The sequence below is a fragment of the Clupea harengus genome, chromosome 8 (genome assembly GCF_900700415.2).
Source record: "Clupea harengus chromosome 8, Ch_v2.0.2, whole genome shotgun sequence".
NCBI lineage: Eukaryota > Metazoa > Chordata > Actinopteri > Clupeiformes > Clupeidae > Clupea > Clupea harengus.
In genome coordinates this window covers 27,566,987-27,588,279 of record NC_045159.1, presented here as the reverse complement: position 1 = coordinate 27,588,279, position 21,293 = coordinate 27,566,987, and the positions used below count along the sequence as shown (strand labels likewise).

General features: G+C 42.3%; 1 protein-coding gene across 1 annotated transcript in view; it reads right to left on the bottom strand.

The window, feature by feature from the left end:
- nrxn2a (neurexin 2a) overlaps positions 1–21,293 on the bottom strand; it is a 203,501-nt gene that overhangs the window by 23,048 nt on the left and 159,160 nt on the right. Inside the window, exon 18 of the mRNA XM_042708599.1 lies at positions 9,326–9,507. Coding sequence (XP_042564533.1) covers positions 9,326–9,507 — 182 coding nt within the window. The remainder of the gene's footprint in view (positions 1–9,325; positions 9,508–21,293) is intronic.

The following is a 21,293-nucleotide window of genomic DNA, read 5'->3' as shown; positions in this document are numbered from 1 at the left end:
GCTGCTTATGCTTTAAGGTCATTGGTCGGGGTCCATTTGAAACAAGAGTAAAAACAATAGTCTGGGTTCAACGAGCCCATTCCAGATATCCCTTAAATCTTTGTAACACGTGTGACAGACTACTGGCATTGTGAATTTAGCAACTTTTTTTCCGTTCCAAAATGACCATCCTCCGACGTTTGCAATGTTTTCTGAATTTGAGAGATAACCACAGTTGAGCAGATAAGCACCTATGCTCATGGAATATATGATTACTTCCATTCGTCGAGGCTGAAGAAGCACAACCACTTCAGTTCAGCAGCAAGACATCCGAGGAGGAGGGGGCGCAAGGAAGCCTTTGTGTGTTTCAACTTGCATCACCCGCTAAAGCATCCACCCGCAGTGACATTTGGAGAGAACCTTTGCGTTTGTCTTTGTTTGTGGTCTCCTGTCATGTGGACTTATCTGCAGGAGAATAATAGAACACCACAAAATCCTTGAAAGATTTGTTTCGAACTCGCGAGCAAACCGCCACTGACATGTCCTGTCCAGTGAGCGATCAAACACAAGGTCTGATTCTTTGAACGCCGTGTTGTTCTGTGCAATCTCTTCCTGGAGGAGATACATTCTGAAATTCTTCTACAATAGAAGATGGAAGCAGAAGTACGGATGCGTGTATATAGCATTAAAAACATTAAACATGGATTAGGAACAAATCACTTTCAAAGTAGGTTTTGAGTGCAATATTTCAGATGGCAAAAGAAATACAGTGCATTCAGAAAGTCTTCAGACCCCTTTCCCCCTTTTTCACGTTTTGTTTGGTTGCAGAGTATTGTGTCGATCTGTTTTTTTTTTTAGCTCTGCTCTGTATTGCTTTTGCCATCTGAAATGTTGCACTCAAAACCTGCTTTGAAAATGATTTGTTCTTAATCTACAGTATATTTAATGTTTCATGCTATACACAAACCATAGATGGATCAGTGTATGCTGTTGAAACGTACGCTTTGCGCTTTACAATTCACAAGCTCTATTTCTCTTATATATATCTTCCTGTCACGAAGCTTGAAGGTCAACAAAACTATTTCATCCTCCAAAGAGATATTACTATTATTTCCGTATCGATATATTTATATATATATTGCAATATAATAAATAATATAATACATTTGCTAAGAAATAATCCTGTTTTATTTTATCCTGCATCTCCACTGCTTATAGATTAATGTTTAAAATAATAATAATAAAAAAAACAACAACTAAATAAATAAATAAATAACTGAGTCCTCTGTACTTTTGGGAGAAGCAGGGCCTCCAATTAATCCTTCTGCAGTGCCCAAACCCCCGTCCCATGACTAATCTGGCCTGAAGGCAAATCACTAGCGCTGCATGCCCAATGTGGGCTCTGCTCTAGGGCGAACAGGGAGCCGTGTGGTCCCCTCGCGCTGCACTGTCTGCTCTTCACTGACTGAGACCCCAGCGCACCCAGCAAGTCCAAATCTCATTACTTTCAAGGTTTCCTCCTGAATGAGGTGGAAAACGCTGCGGTGGTTCAACGGCACACACATTTCTGTGCGGGAGCCATTTGGAGTTCACTAATGCAACTGGTAACAAGGATTGATCTAAAAAAGATTTCTACCATTCAATAATGATAGTTGGCTCACTTGCTGCACTTAGCTTGCTGCACTTAACTTGAAGTCCCTTGTAGCAACTGAAAATTGAATGCAATGAACGACGATGTGCCAGCCCCTCGGCTACCCTGGAAGAGTGTGGGACTTATTCAGGCTGCACCTGGCTTTGTTGGTCATATTAGCATTCCAAAAGTGAATCCAATAATCACACAGAACCAATTACTACACTGCCATTCCCGATGCCAGCCAAAAATGATTTTATCTGGTAAATAAATAGATCTGTCCAGGATTTGAGCACATTCAGCCAGCACCTCTGATTGTTAATTTATAATTCTTGGATTGCTGTGTAAAAACAAAGCCTTTACATAGCCATAACGAGACGGAGAATGAAACAGTGTACGTGGCTGAATCATTCTGATCCCACAGCACAAGCCTCCTCGGTCGTTTCCTCTTGATCTACCGGGTCACCTTGGGTGCCCTCATCCCTCATCTTCCTGTATGCAGAGTACTGCCTTTTCTGCTGTCACACCAAAGGCCAAACCTCCATTCCCCTCTGAGACGTGCCATCAAAAATTCATACGGGTGTGACAGGCTGCTCCAGGTCTATGTTGGACTGAGACCCTGTTTTCTCTCAGTACCATAAATCACCCATCGACTTCCACGTCCTGGAAAAGAGGAAGCTGACACATCTTTTCTGGTCACTTGCATTTTTTTGCTGATTCTGATGCAGAAAAATGATTGCTTCAAGGAAGCTTTTCATGTGCAGAAAATAGATGAGATATTGTGAGATGCCGTGTTTACTTCTGACACAGTTTTGTCCCGCTCTATGAGGTGTTTATTTTCACAATATGATAAGCAGGGCCAGATGCGGACTGAAATAGTAATTCAGGCCAGGAGTTTGACTCCATCCCAGCCACCCTGTTCATGCAGACCCCCAGACCGCTAATTCTGTAGGCTAACCCCTGATGTAAGACTACAGACTAGTTATAAATTTGGGCACTATGTTCATAAGGGAGGAAATGTATCCAAAAATTTGGGACTGACCAACAAGTAGCCTATCACAATATGGAGAAACAACAATATTTTACATGTACATGATCGTGTTAATTGCCATATTCTAATATTGTGCAACATGCTTTCTTAAAACTTCTATATTCTTTATTTGGACCCCATTAGCTTCCTAAAAGTGGTTTCTGGTCTTACTGGGCTCCATAGAAAAATAACAACAATAAAAAAAGACACACAGTATAAATAAGACAGGAAAATGCAATGTAAGTCAAATATAAAGATTGGAAAATAGGTTAAATGACTCCACTTTCATCAGTATATTAGTGGGCTACATTCATATATTGTTGTAGTAACTTGTAATGTTATAGTGTACCTGCAGGTGGTGCTAACAGGCTAATGAGTCACACAGGCTAATGTGTTACGTTCATTGCTGTATTATGGTTACGTTACTGTAGCCTGTTTCGTTTCCAACGTGTGCACTTTCCCTAGATTAGGAGGCTGCATGAGTGCTGGTAAGTGCTCGTAGAGTGCTGGTGATTGCCTTACATGTCCTATGATTGCTGTTGCACTCATTCGCTGCAGCACTCATTTGAAGACGTGCAAACTGAGTCCCACTGTCCCATTTGGGAAGACTTGTCTAAAGTGTTATTGGTAGAGAAGCAGGTAGATGGTTGTATGTGTCGCAGAGAAACATTTTTGCCGTGCAAATCCTAACGCCAGGACACTGTGTCGAGAGTGCCAGTGGTGCCCGATGTGTGGACTCTGAGAAGTCCATCAACTCGTTGCTGCTTGCTATATTATCGTTGGTCAAGTTGACTGTTCACGGCAGGCCAAAAATGACCTTCAGGCCACTGGGGAATGTCCTGGTGCCCCCGGTGGGCTGTCAACGTGAGACCAGCGCCAAGGTTCTCCCTCAACACGCAATAGGTCCAAAAATGGTTCGCTACACTTCCTTCTGGAGTTGCTGGGAGCAGCCATCTTATTACCGACAGCCTTTATTTTTTCCTCTATTTAATGATTTTTTTTACACATTGATTAGTCAATCAAATGGGAGTGGAAAGCACTCTGAACTGCATTATCGAAAGTGCTATATCAATAATATAATCAATAATAGTTTGTATTGATATTTTGATGCTAGAAATGGTTTTAGTAGGCCACTGTTTGTACCAATTAACCTCTATTTTATAAATGATGGACAGTGGTAACTTTATCTGGTATTTTCTGTGCATAAAACATGGTATGAAAATGTGAGTGTGTCCTCCTTTATGTCCTTAAATATTTTGGCAAATCCCTAATGAAAAGCAAATGAATACAGAGCCCTTTGGATTACACTGCATTTCTATTTTTGTCCTCTAAAGAGGATTCTAAAAGGAGTGCTCAACAATATGCAATTTCCAAAGCTCCGTGAAGAAGACAATTTTCATTCCCAGTCCATCAGATATTTACTTGGTGTGTGCATATTATTATTCGGTGTTTTCAATTTTGCGATTTGCATTTTTTTTTCCCCCACCCATACTACAAGAGTTTCATGACATTTGGACATTTAATACATATCTAAAGCCATGTATTCTGAATTAGCATGAGCATTAGCAAATAGTAAATAAAGGATTTGTTTTTGTTAAAAATGCCACTAAAATACTAGGAGAACTCAAATTCAGATGTTCGCCAAAGGTCTGAATGTTCCTGAGAAGCCGTGCTGTGCTCCAAGGATGTACCCTCCACTGGATGAAGCACCATCAGAAAGACCACCATTTTAGAATCGAGACTATCCCCTCCCATTTGGCCCCATCGCTACAGTGTATCAACATGCACTCAGATCAGCGGAAACGTCATACAATATTCAGGAAGGATGAGGCACTGAAGGAAGTCTCATATTGTAAACAGGATAAAAGCTCATACCTCTTCAATACATTCACCGCTAGACTCGAGGATTATTTTTGATTAACAAATGATCAAAGCAAGTTTATGATTCATTAAATAAGTATAATCTCCAACTACTTGGGTGTTATTGTCAGTGAGACTGATGGGAATATCATTATGCTAAGCCCTGGATGCTGATCCGCCTCTCAAACGTGCACTGATGTGACAGATATGAACATGGTAGGTCTAGGGTGTCATCATACTACATACTGGGCCATTTGTAAGTGCACTTACTATTCCAATTCCCTTGGCAACTTAAACCCCAGCTAGTAAGACATCCATAAGCGATAATGATATCAGTAGGGTCACCTGATCAACTGTTACTGCTTTAATAATAAAGTAAGAGGGGCTCTCAAAATATAAATGATGTGAATATGAATTCCGTGAAAAGATGCTTTAAAAAGATACAAAGAAGTCGAGAAACCTATCCGTCCACAGTCCATCCATCTATCCACACATCAATCTAAACAGGAAGAGGGAAGAGAAGTGGAGGTGCTGCATCAGACGTCCTGTTGACGTGAGAGAGCACTTTTTTCAGAGCAGGTGCTGCTGTAATTATGATGCCAGGCACCGCCTTTTGACAGATTTTCCCTCCGTCTTTTAATCATGGCACATCTGTCCAGGGGATACACATTACTAAAAAGACTGATTTCCCCCGAGGGGCGGCGGCCGCCCCTGGCATCTGTTTCACGGCCCAAGTCCTCCATGAGTCAGATGTGAAATGTGTGCCGCCGTGACTGAGGAATCGCCCGCCTGCCGCTGCCACCGCTGCCGCCGCTGCCGTCGCTGAGCCCACCGCCTCTCTCCTCTCCAGCTGCGTGCCGATGCTCACAGCAGTCACGCTACACCCCGAGGTGCGACGGCTTACGAGATCACCGAGCACAGCGATCCGAGGATAAGACTATATGAGATCATCTCGCACTGAGGGAACCGAACGTGAGGTCCCACACCTCGCTGGCCTGCCTTTGTGTGAGGCCGTCATCCTCACGAGCGCGCCGGTGCTGCCCTTGCCTTCTGACCCCGCTGAGATAGCCTTTTGCCATGGTGTGCACACTAAGTAGCCTAATGGTGCCCATTTACAGAGAGGCACGGCTGAGGGGAGGCTAATTTCATCTGAGTATTAATCAAACAGACGGGTGGGTTCAGCTAATTATACTGGGACAGGTTCCAGCTCTTTAATTCCTCATCAGCCCCGGCTCTTTTGTCTTTTTCCGCAGGATGTGCATCAAATTATCTCCGAGTTTGTCATCAAGCGTTATGTTTTGGAGATCAGTTAGCCGACGCTGTCACCGCACTCCTTGCACAACCAGCACGCTCTGTAATCCTAAATGGGGCCCTCTGCTTCAGCTAAACCTCCTTCTCCTCCCTGCGCTATCGCCCTGCATTTAGCACAGCTACTCTGACAATAGGCACAATGGAACCTAGGAGGAAGAAAGGAAGCAGAAGGCTGCGGAGGGGAAAATCGGAGATAACTGCACGCTTTCTCACTCACACACCCAGGAAGTGTCTGAGAGGTTTTTTTTTCCCCCCTCTATTACATAAAAGACAGCATTTTAAAAAAAGCTATTGTATTCAATACACATGTAGATATGCAATATTTCTATGACAAACACACCTCCGGATGTTTGCGTAAAAAAAAAAAAACAACCTTCTATTTACGAGAAATCACTAGAGAAAATAAGCTGTGTGTGAAGTGTGTAATTGAATTCTGAAGTGGAAAGTCATGTACTTGGGCTTGACAGTTGTAAGTATGTCCTCTGGAAGCACAGATTCACTTCCTGCCGCCAGGGTGGCTCGCGGCGGGGGCGCCCGCGGCCTTACAGGTGTTGAAAACAGGGGGGGTCGCGCAGAGGTGGCGGACACATCCATTCGACTCCTTCCCTTTGGGCCGAGGTCGCTCGCTCCTGTGCCGCCGCACCTAAAGCTCCATTAATCCATCCCGGTGACACTGACAGGAGGGGTGGTGCATCTCAGCGCTCCCTCATTCCACCTGCTTCAAAGACGGATGAAGCTGGACCCTCCTGCGTCTAGATCGATACAGCGCTCGGGTGGCCTGGAATACCAACGAGGCCCTTTTTTCCATTACCGCTTTCGTAACCACCGCTGCTCCTCCACGGGACGCGGGACACGGCCACGGGTGCCTCCACTTCTGTGCCGTGCCCTCACAAGCTCCTCGGTAATAAGCATCCGCACCATCATGGACTCGTGAGCAGTGTGGACACAAGGATAGGATATCTGAGAGGCTCGGCTTAGCGGTGACAGCAATTCCTTCTGCGGTCTTGTTCTCGACCAACTGGATTATATGAGACAATGAACAATACCTCAAACTTAGGATCAAATTCCATCAGGTCTGTGAAATCCCTGCCTCCACCAGAGAGAGAGAGAGAGAGGGGGGGGAGAGAGAGAGAGAGAGAGAGAGAGAAGTGCTGCAGTGGATGGATTTGTTTCCCTTCTCACTTCCTCCTCATGACTGCATATCTGTCACACCGGCTGTTCTTCAGACAAGGGGCTCTATTTCTGTGGGTGGGCAATGGCTCTTCCAAGTTACTTGGACTTGGCGGTACTTCCTTACTAGCAGGACCAGACTATGTGTTTGAACCACATATCACAATCAAACACAATCAAAGCTGCAGTACCTTCATGCCATTTGCAAGGCATTCCACTATAGTGACACTTACAGTACAGTCGAACACAAGACCCAGATGCTGTAATTTCTCTATTGTGTATTACTATTACAATAATTTCCATTTCTGTACATTTACATTTAGTCATTTAGCAGTCGCTATTATCCAAAGCGACTTACATATGTGCGACTTACAATGTATACACATTTTACATTTACACTGATGGCACACTGCACATCAGGAGCAATTAGGGGTTCAGTGTCTTGCTCAAGGACGCTTCGACAGGGAATCGAACTAGCAACCTTCTGATTACTAACCGACTTCTCTACCTCCTGTACCACTGTCGCCCCTATAGCTGTAGCTGTAGCTCGACAGAATGCAAATGTATATTGTGTAGCGTACAGACTGAAGAATGATCACCTTACTCCTACAGCCAAAGTGAATCTGAAGTTAAAAACAAACTCTTTGACATTTGGACCGTAGCCTGACACTGTACAACAGTCTAATGTTAATGCTCTTTGGTGTCAATGACCAAGATTACAAACTCCTACCCTAATACAGCCCGTAGTAGCAATACAGGTAGGACATCGTAGCCCTTATTTGTGTTAACCGAGAATGATGGCTTACTTATCACCTGACTCATGTTTGCTGGCACTGCAAACTCCACTTGAGTGTAATTTCAGACAACATAAATAGAGACACTATAAATTGATGCGGATGGCATCGGAGTAGAGAAGTGTTTTGCTTCGTGACAATCTTCGGCTTCAGCTCATGGGCAAATTATGGTGTTTTATGTGGCAACGTAATTAAGAGTATACTCAAGGAATTATTGTTCTGAGAAGAAAGCCGACTGAAAATGGCTCTGTTAAAGCCATAGATACATACCACAAAGCAGTGTGGAACCAGTGTGGAACCAGTAAGACCGATTCAACATAACATGACAGTACCATAATTCCACACTGTTAAAAAAACATGATATAACAATGATGTATACAACCGTCTCCATCACCTACCAGGTCTACGTCTGTGACCATACTGGTATAGGTTTTGACTGTGGAATGATGTGTTTGCTCTGCACTGAACATAACTGAACCCATGTCATCCTAAGGGTTCAGTGTCTACCTCATCTGAACTCTGACCCTTCTCCCAACAGCCCTGGGGAGAGTCTAGGAGCGCTTTGCCATAAGTGTTTGCTTTCTTGCTAGTGTCCCATTTTTGGCCGGTCTCTTTTGACTGAGTCATGAACATCTGGACTTAGCTGAGGCGAAAGAAGCCTGCAGGTCTTTGACTGTTTATTTTTATTTTTTAAGATCCATTTGAGTCTTCCTGGGATGATTTTATACTTTGCCCATGGGGAAATGTTGGCAGCCTGGCCACTCCTGGGAAGGCATGTTTCTGCTTAGTGTTCTCCTTCTGGACTCCCATAGCCTTTCAAATGTTTTTGTACCCTTTCCAGGATGAAAAATATCATTCCCGCCCCCGTTCTGACCTTTTCGATCAGATCTGTCTTTATTCGGAGGTCTACAATAGGCCCCCCCCATTACATCCATCCATGCAATCAAGCCCAGTTGCGATCCATCAGCTGAATCAATTTTACCGACTGAATCTGGTATATAACATTTTGCACAGACACAGTTGGTGTCAGACAGGTTATAAGGTTTCACCTTTTGGTTGCCTTGAAAACTTCCAGTGTAATAACAAAGGTTGATACTAGCTCCTGGCTTTCTATTTTCACTACTGCGCCACTTTAGCGGCAGAGAAATGGAAAGACATATTAGCAAAGCCGGTGATCTTTGTATTCGAACACATTGCTGGAGTCACAATGTTCTGTGTACAATTTAAATGAACAGGTCCGAGGTCAGTTCTCACTTAATAGCTAAACATATTGTGATGCCTTTAGGAGATTTTCTGGCAAACTATTCCTATTCTGGCAAATTATTTCTACTTCCTCTGCTTAATCTGACCCAGAAAACTTTCCCCACATGGCAGTAAAGGTGTGCTTTTTCTCTTGAATCTATTTATGGCAATTGGGACCCAGACAGTCTTTGCCGTCCATTCATAAATCCTCCATTACACCCTATATCAAAAATGTTGTGTGATAACATGAGTCCCCTGTTTTTCTATGGCCCTGCCGTGGCCCTCTTTGTAGTGGCTAGCAGTACTCACTATGTGCAGCTGAAGGTAGTCTCCGAGACCTTGAGTACTCTCCACCTGCACCAGGATGGCGTCTGTCTGCTGCGTGCTGAAGCCGACCGCCAGACGATCTGCTCTCGTGCTCGGTCGCTCGTTGGGGGCCCAGGTGTACGTGATCAGAGCGCCCCCTTTCCCAAAAATATACGTGGTCCCAGCTGTTCGAAAGAGAGAGAAAAAAAAGAGAGAGAAGAAGACTGGTGAATGGATGGAAATATTACATTTTTTCACAGGTGTGTGCAGGTTTTTTACATTCTAATGTCAATTTTGAGAGTTTGTTAGACAACAATACTTCGCTAGCATCATGATGTAGCATGGCGGTTAGCTGATTTGTGCCAGAGACGCTTGCCAAGATGTGTCAGTGTGTAAGGCAAACCCGCGGAGTGGAATGGAAACCCTTCTGCATGAATCCCCTGAGCCGTGGCTTTATCAGTGTCTCTTAGCTACAATGAGCTCCATGCCTTCACAGTTAATTTCATGATGTTATTTGAAGACTAAAAGGAAAAAGAAAACCCGCCAGGCTTCTTATACACATAGACAATATTGTCTTCAAGATAAGGAACATCAATTTTATAACATAACTTGGTGACAATTTATCTGGATAGTCCGCCTACAGAGACTTTCCAGATGTTTGTTGAAATCCAAGTTCAGTCTTTCTAATTGGTCACTGGTCATCAACCAAACTAAACCCAACCCCTAACCCTAACCTTAACCAATTAATATGCTTGTAGTTAACAGAGTTTCAACAGTTTGTTTATAATCTGAGCATCGATAGATAGTCTATAGGGGCACCATCCAAATAAAGTGTGACCCATAAACGTATTTCAACATAAATAAGTGAATGCGGATATGACAGGCTTACATTCCTACACAATCGACATGCATTTAGTTCCATCATTCCATGTCCCAGACATTTATGTCTCATCAATTTGGCAGTCCTTCGCAATTTAAAAAAGCTTTTAAACTCTCACCCCCGTACCACGTTGCAATCACTGTGCCACCTGTCATTCCTGGCACCTACGGTGCTCTAAATGAGATAACAGAGGAGGTGAGGGGGATCAAATTAGCTTATTTGGCGAGGCTTCCCCCCCAGGAAAGCTTTGGGGTGGCGGAGCAGTGAACACCTGCTCTTGAAGCTGCTAACCTGTTGCTGAGCGCAAAATGCACCAGGCTACACAGAGTGATTCAATCGCAAAAAACAAATGTTGCGGGGCAAACTCTCACAAAACCGTGCATCGGACTGAGCGACCCCGTGCAGCCCGGGAGCGTGAACTGGCCGCGGCCGTGTTAAGCAGTTGGCCGTGCGGAAAGAACAGCATTTAAATCTCCACACGGCATGCGTCACGAGGGGGGGTGCAGAGCTCCTGGAACCATGGATTGCTGCCAGTTTTGCCCAAAACTAGTTCTGCACCAAGTTAAACAGTTTTGAGGGGCCTGCCCATTAAAGATCACATTCGATTTTCCAATCTCAAATGCTGGCGGTGTCGCGCCACAGGGCAACCCTGCGTGTCTCCAAGTGTCATGAATCAGAAATACTCCACGGACCCATAGAGCGCACACACCCAGGCGCAGACCGGTCGTCCAGAAGTTAGAACATTTTTCACGGTGGGGTCAGTTTTGCGAGTTTTGTGAGGCTTTACAGATATTTAGTGCTAGAAAAAGAAAAAGGCTTTGCTAAACAGATGCCGCAAAGTGTGCAAACAATGCCTGCCTGATCTAAGCAGTCTGCTGCGTGTGATGAGGAGGAGAATGGCAAAGAGACAAGAGCATCAGGGTGAGCAGGGAGCAGCCGATGTGTCACACTAGGTGGTGTGAACTAGCTAAATGAACAAACTAAAGAACTATACGTTTTTGTCCACTTTTAAAACTGCGTTTTCAATGCTAGAGTCCGACGGCAGGTTTGAGCATTGCCAAGGCTTAATTTGTCTTAAGTGCGCAATCGTTAACACTAAGTGTTCCAACTTGGAAATAAATAGGGTCATCGGCTTTGTTTCGACTGTAAATGGGTAAAACAAACTGATCATTTGTAAAACTGATGAAGTATGAAGGATGGGGGAGGAGAGAGCAGGAACCAGTACAGATTACAAATTAGAGGCGCACTATTGAATAACATTGTGTGACTGTCAAGTCAAACAGAGCACAGTACATCAATGCATATGATCAGGTTGGACCACTTCATTCAAATGATCTATTACTGCATTACAACAAAGTAAACGAATGGCAAGTGTGTGTATAAAACACCACATATGTACGTAGGTTATTTGCCTATGTTAATGTTGGACTATTCATTCTGAATTCAATACATAACATTACACCCTCATGTCAGACAGTCCAAATGATGTCTGATTTATGCATTTTATGCTTTATGTTTAAGAAACCTGAGACAGGGAAAGGAAGCAGAGACGTCTACGGAAGCTTTGAATTTTTTACTTTCTGTACACACAAGGATGGGGAGGAAAACCTTGGAAAATGAGGTTCATCGGTCCACACAATATCCTAACACAGACAATAGAAATGAATTAATGAATGGACATGAATGAATGGACATTGGGTCCCTCTTGACAGCAAATGTCAAGGCTGCCTTTTGTTGCCAGTCCACCCCTGCACACAACCAGTATTATTGGCCTCAGTTGCCACCCATACACACACCGAGGTTCTAATGTAGAGGTCTGCCGTGAGCAGACGATGGAAGCGCTTCCCTCCCCCCGCTCTGCTTCATGGCCCACCCCCCCTGTGCTCAAACCTGTAGTTTTCCTCTCTGAAAGGTACAGTCTGCCACTCTGGCGAAGGGTTGTTGATATTTGTGCTCAACAGCCGAGCCACTCTGAGCCACTTTGACTGTTTGCCATTTACAGAGACAGGACTGTGTACGAACAGCGGAGTTGTTTTGAGTGCACACGCGCCGAACAGACAGCTAGAGGACCGTGAGGAGCAATCTGCTGAATTTGACGAAAAAAAAAGAGTGGATTGGATTGGAATGGCGGACGGCGCCTTGAATGGTGCTTCTGTGCTCGCTGCCAGAGTACCGACAAATAACAAATGAAACCGTGGACCCGTCAACTCCCTTGAAATGTCCATACTCTGACAGATTTGTGGTGGCACATTTACAGTGTATTACCTTTTTAATTTAAATGATCTCAACTTCTATTTGATCTAGATATGTGATGCTGACAAAGCTCATTACCAAAAGAGTAGGTACTCCGTCACTGGTTCTCTGAAAAATCAATCAATGCAGAATAATCTAACATGCTCTTCCTCTTCCTCAATTATTATTATGATTATTATTATTACTAGGCATAGTAGTAGTAGCGTTCAGAATTATTCTTTATTATTTATTAATTATCATGAGGGTGGAAAACACTGAAAAAAACAATGATGATAATATAGTGAAAATGGCACGCAACAATGCCTTGGGCTGAAATGCAAAGAGGGGTTCAGCAGAAAGAGCCATGTGCCAATATAATTAGAAGAGAACCTCAACGAGACCTGACTTAAGCAGAATGCCAACAGAAATCTCTGGTTGTTGGGTCCAATATGCTTTTCTTTAATTGGGAATAATGTTGGACTTAAGGCCAGCCTTGCAGGTCCAGCAACTCGCTTCACTCCACTAAATTCAATTACAGAATAAATAAGACAGTTTTGTAAAAACTGAGGTAAAAAAAAAAAAGATATTCATTTTCAACTCACTTGGCAAGACAGGCAGAGACAAAAACATGGTGGTAAATCATAATCATCAACACTTTTTTTTTTTTTTACAGCCAATATAATTATTTTACATGTTCATTTGAAATCCAACAGGAGTGTAGAATGCATATATATGCCACATTCAATTTGTCCTCTACGCAAGAAAGTCTTTTAATAAAACTTTAATTAAAAAACCCAGCAGACAGCTGGTTATAGTATTAAATCCACATAATGGTTCACACATAAAGGGACAATTGGAAGTAAAACACTAATTTTGTGGGCATGTTTAAGGGAAAATTAAGTAGATCTGTGCATGGATTCTTGGGTAATTAAGAGGCTTGGTACCAAATACCAACAGATTAAGGAGAAATTAACAGCCCCATCAGGGACATTTTTTATTTTAGACATTTAAACTTCTGCTTTTGTGGTAGTGCAATAAACCAATGGCGTGTAGATAATAAATCTTGAGGAAACCTCTGGTCTGCTGTAATTTGGTGAGACATGCTTAAAGTCTGCCAGGAGAGATGATAACATTAAAGAAGATGGTGGAGATTCCCTGGTTACTGAAACAGAAGTCACTGTAAGATACTGCTAAGATACTGTCTTAATCAGTGTTAAGAGCACACGCGTCATGTTCAATTATTGTTATTTAAAAAAAATATATATATAATTGTTATGGTCATTTTATATTATGAGTCAAACATTTTCTTCTACTTAGATCATACATCAAAAAGTCAAACACACTGATTCCCTATGGTTTTGTTTCTTCCAAAAGATGCAAGATGAAATCGGTTTGCAACAGCAGGTAAGGATGCACACAGCACTCTGTTGCACATCAACACTGGAGGAGATGTAGGCTAAAGCTCAACGGGGTGTTGCTAAAGTCGTCAGCAGAGCATCAATCCATTTTTCAAATGTGTGAAAATAAAATGCAATTACTTATACACACTTAACACGCATTTGAGAAATATAGACATAGTTTGGTTTGCAAGATAGATGGCTAGTACCAGCTAAAGTTAGTAGCCATCCCTCAATCTGGTTGTTTAGACTTCTGGCTTCGCTAGATAGTTGTGACTTGTAATAGCATAGCATCTGATTTAATGTTGGTAAATGAGAGCTTTGTTCACAGGTTATATTTAGCAAAACACTGAATTCTATTTGATATCTCCAGGTCAAGATGTAGAGGAAAATCTCATCATTCTTAAAAAGCCCCAACCACTGTCCTCCAGAGGTTGATAGTGCAAGGGGTAAGTGATCTTAGATGATATTTAGATAGATAGATAGATAGATAGATGGATACTTTATTAATCCAGAGGGAAATTTAGGTCATCCAGTAGCTTATACACATATACACTTATACACCTCACCGACATACATACATAAATCACATATACATACACATAGGGAGCGTGTATCCATAGGATATAAAGATATCTACACAGTGCCAATGAAAAGCAAAGTGTAAACAAGGACAAACAAACTTAAAAAAAGCTAAAAAGACTCGAGACAACGGAGCTACGTGGAAAGGCTGCCACTCACGTCGGCGCCGGGAGTAACTAAGGTTTCTATTTGTCAGTGTGCGTAGATGTGGTTACAGGTTATATGTACTATGAGCTAGTGGTGATGATGGACCATTCAAGGAGGCTGAGCAGTTTGGAAAATAGGTTACTACTGCCCAGTCGGAGCTTTAATTGGCAATGGGCCAGACACGGCTATGCTCGTGCTGTTTCCTATGCACTGTGTTTGAAGAGACACCTATTACCATGCAGGTTCCTTTCATCTGTAGCTTTATCATCTATAAGGCACCTTGATTGTGAGATTTCAGCAATCTTATAAGGTTATTGCAAGCCACACGACGTGGATCTAATAAACTTTGGGTACGACATCAAGTTTGATGTATGTCGATTGTACAATGACAACACCCCCACTGAATCGTAGGCTTCGACACAATTCAATAGAGATGGAAAGTGAAAACCTACGCACGAGAGTTGTGGATGCGTTCCTATCCGAGAGCTGTTTACACTTAAAATCCCATAGACCGGAAGCTGCAATTCCTCTGCTATTTCTTTCCATGCTACGTCCTGCTTAGCCTTCTTCTGGTCATGATAACAGCTGGAGGACACATCATACAAACAAGGCTTCTACTGCCACAACTCTCAACAAGGTTTCTTTCTTTGTTGGAATCATAAACATTCCGTTAAGCATGTTTTACCTCCATACATTACATTTTGGTTTGACTCCAGTGTTGCGTCGTTTCATGCCTCATTTCTATTGGTTGCTAAGTAGACGTAGGTCGTAACAGCAGTCACATTGTGAAATGGTCAACCTATTTTTGACATCTTTGGTAGCATGTCCCTGATCTTTGCCATCTTTGAGCCTCTCTCACAGAGCAACGTAGGACCACCGTTTTGGATCCATGACCAAAGATATTGGCCAAAATAGCATAGTGCATACCTGCCATACGTTAATTTGCTTTGTGGATATAGTCTTTTTACGTGAATTCATGCCCCTTAGAAGTTTTGGGTGAAGTAGACCAGATTTAGCTCTTTTCCAAGACAAGAAGCAGCAGTGTGGAAAAGTGAGTGAATAAGTGAGAGTCATTTTCAATAACAGCACAAATAAATGACATGAAAATCTCTACACAAATATATAGTGTTCACCCTAATAGAAAGCGGGAGATTGCTGAGCTACAAGAAACTACTTTAGTGAAGTTTTAAAATAGTATAGTTGAAAATATATGTCAACTTGCAAATAATTGCATCACTCTTTTCTTTCTTTTGTGTGTGTGTGTGTGTAGGGGGGGGGGGGGGGGGGCATGCCCCCTGCTCTAATTATGACCCCCCTGCGACGCCCCTGGTAAAAAGACTATATTTAATTGTTTTGGGTATACAAACTATTGCATACATACATTGTAATAACCTCACCAACATGCAGGCCTGTGTTTTTTTTATGACCAAAGACATGGAAATCAATACAAATGATGTAAGTACAACACAGAAATACATGATTTGCTCAGACACATCACAGAACTGACAGTATCCAGATAAGTTTTAATGAAGTAGTTTAAGACATTTAGATATTTAACTAGTGTTTATTCAGAGATGATTCGGTGGGTCGTGTTCTATGTGTCATTTCTGAGCTTCATTGACACAAACATTGTACACTAATTTGTTTAAGCTGTTGCAAATTGCTGTATGCTGTGATTCATTAAAACACATTAGTCGCTATACAAAAACAAACAGTGGATGACAATGAAACGGTGCCAGTGCGGTTAGTACGTTTATTTTATTTTATTTATTTATCTCTTGAAAATCTGTGTGTTTTTTTCTTTCCTACTGCGAGGCGCATTGTGTTACTTCCTTGTATGAAATGCGCCGTACAAATAAAGTTTGATTTGATTTGATTTGACCACAAAATAAACATGAATATAAAAAACTTGCAGTTGCATTTTCAATATATCCATATGTCAGGCTATCTATAATGCACAGACAGAAGCACACACACACACACACACACACACACACACACAGGCACGTTCACAGATAGAAGCTCACACTCACACACACACACACACACACACACACTCTCACACACACACACACACACACACACACAGACACACTCACACACTAACAGGCACGTTCACCGATAGAAGCACACACACACACACACACACACACACACACACTCACACTCACACACACACACACTGATGGGTACTCAGATCAATATTACCATGAATGCAACATTGAAAAAAAGGTGCAAATATCAAGCTGCATTACAATATGTCGACAGCACGAGTCAACAACAGTGATTTAGCATTCGCTGCTGAGACTCACTTTTTCCAGGACATGAAATGTGATATCCTCCCTCCTCCATGAAACCTCAGCACGGGTGCCACAGAGAATTACCCTCATGTAAAACATCACACCAGATAAATAAATCTCACCGGATTTCCACTCATTCACACTGAGGTGAGAAGAACAGAAAGAATGCACCCCAGAGATGGGGCAAGCCTGCTTACAGCGACGGGTTTGCTTTCGAAGCTTAACCATTCTTCTTTGAGCGGAAGGAATGCACATAGCTGTTCACTGTGTTCGGGCTTTTTACCTATCGGTTTCCTTATGGGGGTATGAATCCATTGATCTACACAACAATCCTCTTATCTACACTCACCCCTGTCATGTCAAGGACATGATGTGACTGCATACAGTATTCCCACAGTGACAGACAACAACGCTCACAAATCTGCCTCGGAGTCGTATAGTGATACTGGCACTCCAAAATATGGAATAGAAACGTCATGCTCCCCAAGTTACAGTAAAAAAGAAACTAAAGTACAACTGCGTACTACAGATTAAGCTTGTGTGTAATAAGACATGTTTTTTGTCATGATAACTAACCAACAAACACCATTTATTCATGCTGTATATCCGATAACATTACATCAGATATTTTTGTGTTTTATTAGATGTTTTACTCACTTCACCAGCTGCCATGATTATCAACATTGTGAAAACACTATTTGTGAAGTAAATGTCATGACCAAATGATACATACATGTAAAATTTTCATATTGTCACCAGCTACTCTTGGAAAATACAGAAACACTCAATAAAAATCTCCTGCATTGAACTTGCTGTAACAGCTGCTATATAACGAAGATCGCTCCCTATCACAACAACATTTCATTTAAGAATGTTGCTTTAGAGATATAGGAGGACGATGACTGGAAAGGGCCTGTTTTTTTTTGTTTTTAGTTTTGGTCACACCATTTATGAATGCCTCGAGTAAAAAAAAATTAAGTTCTGATCAAAATAATCCTGTTTCACGCCATAATTATTTGCCATAACTGACTGAGGCAATTACTAGTAAGGCAGGATAATTTGGGTACAATATGCAGGCTGTACATGCACAGGGAGTGTAAGTCTGGGATGTTGTCATACTGCCGAGCAATAACTCTCATCTATTACTTGTTTGGCCTCCAGTTCCAGGGTGACCCAGTTCTGTTGGCAGGGCTTTGATAAACATATCAGCCTCTTTCTACCTCTATCTGGGAACATGCCTCTGAGCGTCACACCCGCCTCCCTCTCTAGAATACAACACTGTCATTTAGTCAACTCATCAACTCCCATTGGTATTGTCCACAACAAACTTAAAGGAAGGTGCAGCTGAATTATTTACAATACAATACAATACAATACAATCATATTGTATTAGATTTTACAATATAATATTGTGTTTCGAATGATACAATTGCCACCTGATATCAGACGCTAGTTAACTAGCCATCCATTTAGCTACAGAGTGACCAGGTGCACATGATACAGGCAAGCTAGTAAGAGCAGTGCCCGTTAAACTTTCCCCCTGAACCGACAAGATACATCCTAGTTACAAAGTTAGCAGTCAAAGCTTTTTGGTTTGGTTTGTGTAGAATCAGTGCAGAGAGCCGTGTGTCTGTAAACAATGTTTGTGATCCTTCAAAAAACCAATCGCTAATGACAAAGCTAGCAATCGCAGCTTTTAGCCGCCGCGGGAGCGGGTCCAATGTCCACACCAAAGCTTGAGAGTCTTGAGAGTGGAGTGGACGGACATAACCACACACATTACACACATGCAATTGCTTATGGCACTGAATGTTCCATTCTGCGTGAAATTAAATGGGTTTTGAATTAATGTAAGACTTTTTTTTTAGAAGCCCTACATATTCACATGAAATGACATATTTGATAGAGCTTGTTGCTATGTAAAATCTAGGACCTCTCCAAAAGCCTTTTTAAGGTGATTCATTTCACCAGTGAGATACAACACTTTGTCAACAAATAAAGTAAAATCAGATTTTATGTGTGCAAAAAAAACTACTTCTGTTTTCTCACCAACGAAAGCATCATATTTTCATGAACAACAGTTTGTTCTGAACAGTGAACCTTTTCAGCAGAGGATCGGAGGATCTTCCCTGCAGTGTCACCTTATCTGATTGAAGGGATCGGCTGACAACTGAAAGTGCTATGGCGCTTTCCTCTCCATCAGTCAGTGCCTGAACTACGTTTATATAAGGCCCAATATTCCGCTAATATTCTGCCTGCAGGCCCAATCAGAATGAAGCTGATTCATGGAGCTGCCTCCACTGGAATGAACTACCCCAATCTCAATGAAAATTCAGTGGGATTGAAAAGGAACGGGTTAAACCTCTGATGTTCCGTGTGACAGGAAAACATTAGGGACTAATAGTCATACAAGTATGGGTTCTGCACATGATCAAAGGCAACTTCTTTCCCTGGTTTTGACAGAGACTAACATCAATAAACAGAACTGGTCTGTTTCTGAGGCACACTTTTTGACTGGCATTTTGACAGAACTAAAAATAGTTCAAAGTCTTGATGACAGGAAATCTAGAAACATTTGTACTGCATACCGTTGCTGAAAATGAATTTTTTTAAAGTATTGGAGTATTGGAATCACTCTGGTAAAGTTACAGTAAGGTTGAAATGCAGTTAAAATATTACTGCCCAAAGCACACGATGCGGTGCCCACGGCTATTGGAAGCACACCAGTATTTGGTTTGTCTCAAGAAAACTAATCTGTTCTGTTCTTTGAAACGTGTTGATTGTATTGTTTAACTCAGAACACATGTGAACAGCGACCGGAATATTTCAAGTGGAATGATTCAATTCAGAATGGAAGAAAGAACTCACATATGAACGCTTAAGTGCATAGCGGAAACACCAGACCGAGACCTCACAGTGCCAATTAAAGCACCTCACTGCATACCCCTCACATATACCACCATTCAATACAACCAAGTGAAATTGGCCCCACTTTTGCTTTAAATACACCTGATAAAACTGCTTAAGTGTGAAACCACAGTGGGGGGCTGACCATGCACCTTTCCTGGGTTTGCTTAATGCACCCTCTTCGACCCTCCTTGACTTCACGTTACCAAGGCAACTAGCTGACTACACACCTGATTATGTGGTTCTAAAATCTTCTCTGACAACAAATATAAATGCTAATTGTAATCAATATCAATTTCATATGATCAATTCTTCATTTTAGCAGATACTGAGAGGATGCCCCAGCCAAAAAGCCCCTTGCTGTTTGTGCATATTCCGCTGTGCAGTGGCTGCACCCTAACAGTTCTTTACTCGGTTCAAGTTTGAATTACTGAACATGTATATAAATGCTTTGTTTGTGTTGTGTGTGTATACGTGCCGTATGAGTGCATTTTGTATGTAGAATTTGTCCTCTTTTTAATGTCCCCAGACACAGTCTGTCCCCAGTATGCATGCATATCCCATTCATTTTTGAACAAAGGCTTCTCCGAGCTGTTAGAGGTGTTTGTTTCAGCTGAAGTTGCAGTTTTTGGCCTCACCAAATCGCTTAAATGGGTCAGCCAACGAGAAGGGGAAAAACAAATGGCTTCTCTCCTTCTCCCTTCTGTGACGCTGAAGATCTGCATCGTGACGAGACGTAATGGAGCTAATAAGGCATCTGATGGAAGACATCCGTGGTGCTGACGCGTCCGTCTCTGTCAACCGCTGCCATAAATAACTGCATCTGCTTTGGCCCCGCAGAGGCAGAGGACCGAGACCTAACAGAACCCACCCTTGCCACTGCACAGAAGGATATTAGCTTTTCGCCCGCATTTTCATGACTTTCCCTCTTGTGAGCCTGTCATGATATCCACCCTAGGCTGTACCCCCTGTATTACCCAATTCAGCTATGGACTGTGTATACTATATACATTTATTTGTTTATTTTAAACGTGTCATGTTTGGGAAATCAACAATCTACAAAATCATTAATATACCTCTTTCCTTGTCTGGGGAGGACCAGATGTACTTTAAACAGTTAATCTGTGCTTTGTTAATGTGATGGTTGTATTGTGTACCGTGTCTGTCTACATAAATGTCCCTTTACAGTTGTACCAGCAGATAGAGAGATGTAGATAACATTACATTATATTCGACACGCACTGCAGCATTCTTCTCTTTTCTGAAAAAAAAGGGGAGATAATGATGGAAATATGATCAGGATATGTATAGGCCGAGTGGCCGTAAGACTATGCCTGTTTTTCTGAGAGTTGCCTGGTGAGCATAACTGATCTTCGCCCTGTGTTCTCATAAATTATTCACGGTTGAATTAAGTAAGATGGCCCCTCATTACAGCGAAAGGTGAATTAATAGCCGGGCGGCCTCTGTGTCAGAAAGAGGCAGTGCCCTTCATGGCATGCTCTAATGCCTTCAGACGGGGCGAGGAA